At 44.3% G+C, this 856-nt stretch overlaps 1 protein-coding gene across 1 annotated transcript in view; it reads right to left on the reverse strand.

The window, feature by feature from the left end:
* LOC108579678 (runt-related transcription factor 1-like) overlaps positions 1-856 on the reverse strand; it is a 14,407-nt gene that overhangs the window by 1,609 nt on the left and 11,942 nt on the right. Inside the window, 2 exon segments of the mRNA XM_017943265.1 lie at positions 676-854; position 856. The exon segment at position 856 is cut by the window's right edge and continues 102 nt beyond it. Of these exon segments, the coding sequence (XP_017798754.1) occupies positions 676-854; position 856 (180 nt within the window).

Below are 856 nucleotides of genomic sequence, written 5' to 3' on the forward strand. Positions count from 1 at the left end.
TTAATAGAAGATACACTGGTCTGTCTATTTGGAGAACAATGTTCCAGTTATCGAATGAAAAATAGTAATAGATATGACTATGATTCTACAAACACGACTAAGTTAGTAATAATTGCGTTCGACCCCGAAATTCAACCACCACCACGATTTGACGGTAATCAAAGAAACATGGTACTTAGTATAATAGCTACGAATTCAAGGAATTTCCGTGGCGTTAAAACGAAACGTTAGGGAGGGTGGAGCAATCGGGTTAGAAGAGGAGAAGAGTGAGAGAGAGAGAGCAAAAGAGAATGAGAGAGGGAGAGAGAGAATGAAATAAAGAGAGTGAAAGAAAAATAATTAAAGAAAGAGGGAGTAAAAAGAAAGAAAGAATGAAAGACAGAGAGGGGGAAAAGGAGAGTAAAAGGGAAAGAATGAAGGAAACAAAGAGAGGGAGGAGAGAAGGAACAGAGTGAAAGAAAAATAATTAAAGAAAGAGAGAAAATGTGTAAGAGAGAGTAAAAAGAAAGAAAGACAGAGAGGGAGAAAAAGAGAGTGAAAGAGAAAGAATGAGAGGGGAGAGAAAGAGAGTAAATGGGGAAAGAATGAAAGAAAGACAGTGTCAAAGAGAGAGAATGAATGAAAGAGAGTGAAAGAGAAAGAACGAAAGAGAGAGCGAGAGCGAGAGAAACTTACGGGAAGATACCGTTGAGAAGGCATCCTGCGGTGCCGTGGATCCAGCACCGGTACCGGAAGTGACAGTGGATCCCGCTGTCGAATCAGGCGCCGTCGGCGTGTTCATAGACGCGGTGCCCGCGAAAGACGCCAGCGAGGAGGAAGGCGGCGGCGGCGGCGGAGGTGGCGGCGGCGGGGGTGG

This window comes from Habropoda laboriosa, unplaced genomic scaffold, assembly GCF_001263275.1.
Source record: "Habropoda laboriosa isolate 0110345459 unplaced genomic scaffold, ASM126327v1 scaffold33, whole genome shotgun sequence".
Taxonomy (NCBI): Eukaryota; Metazoa; Arthropoda; class Insecta; order Hymenoptera; family Apidae; genus Habropoda; species Habropoda laboriosa.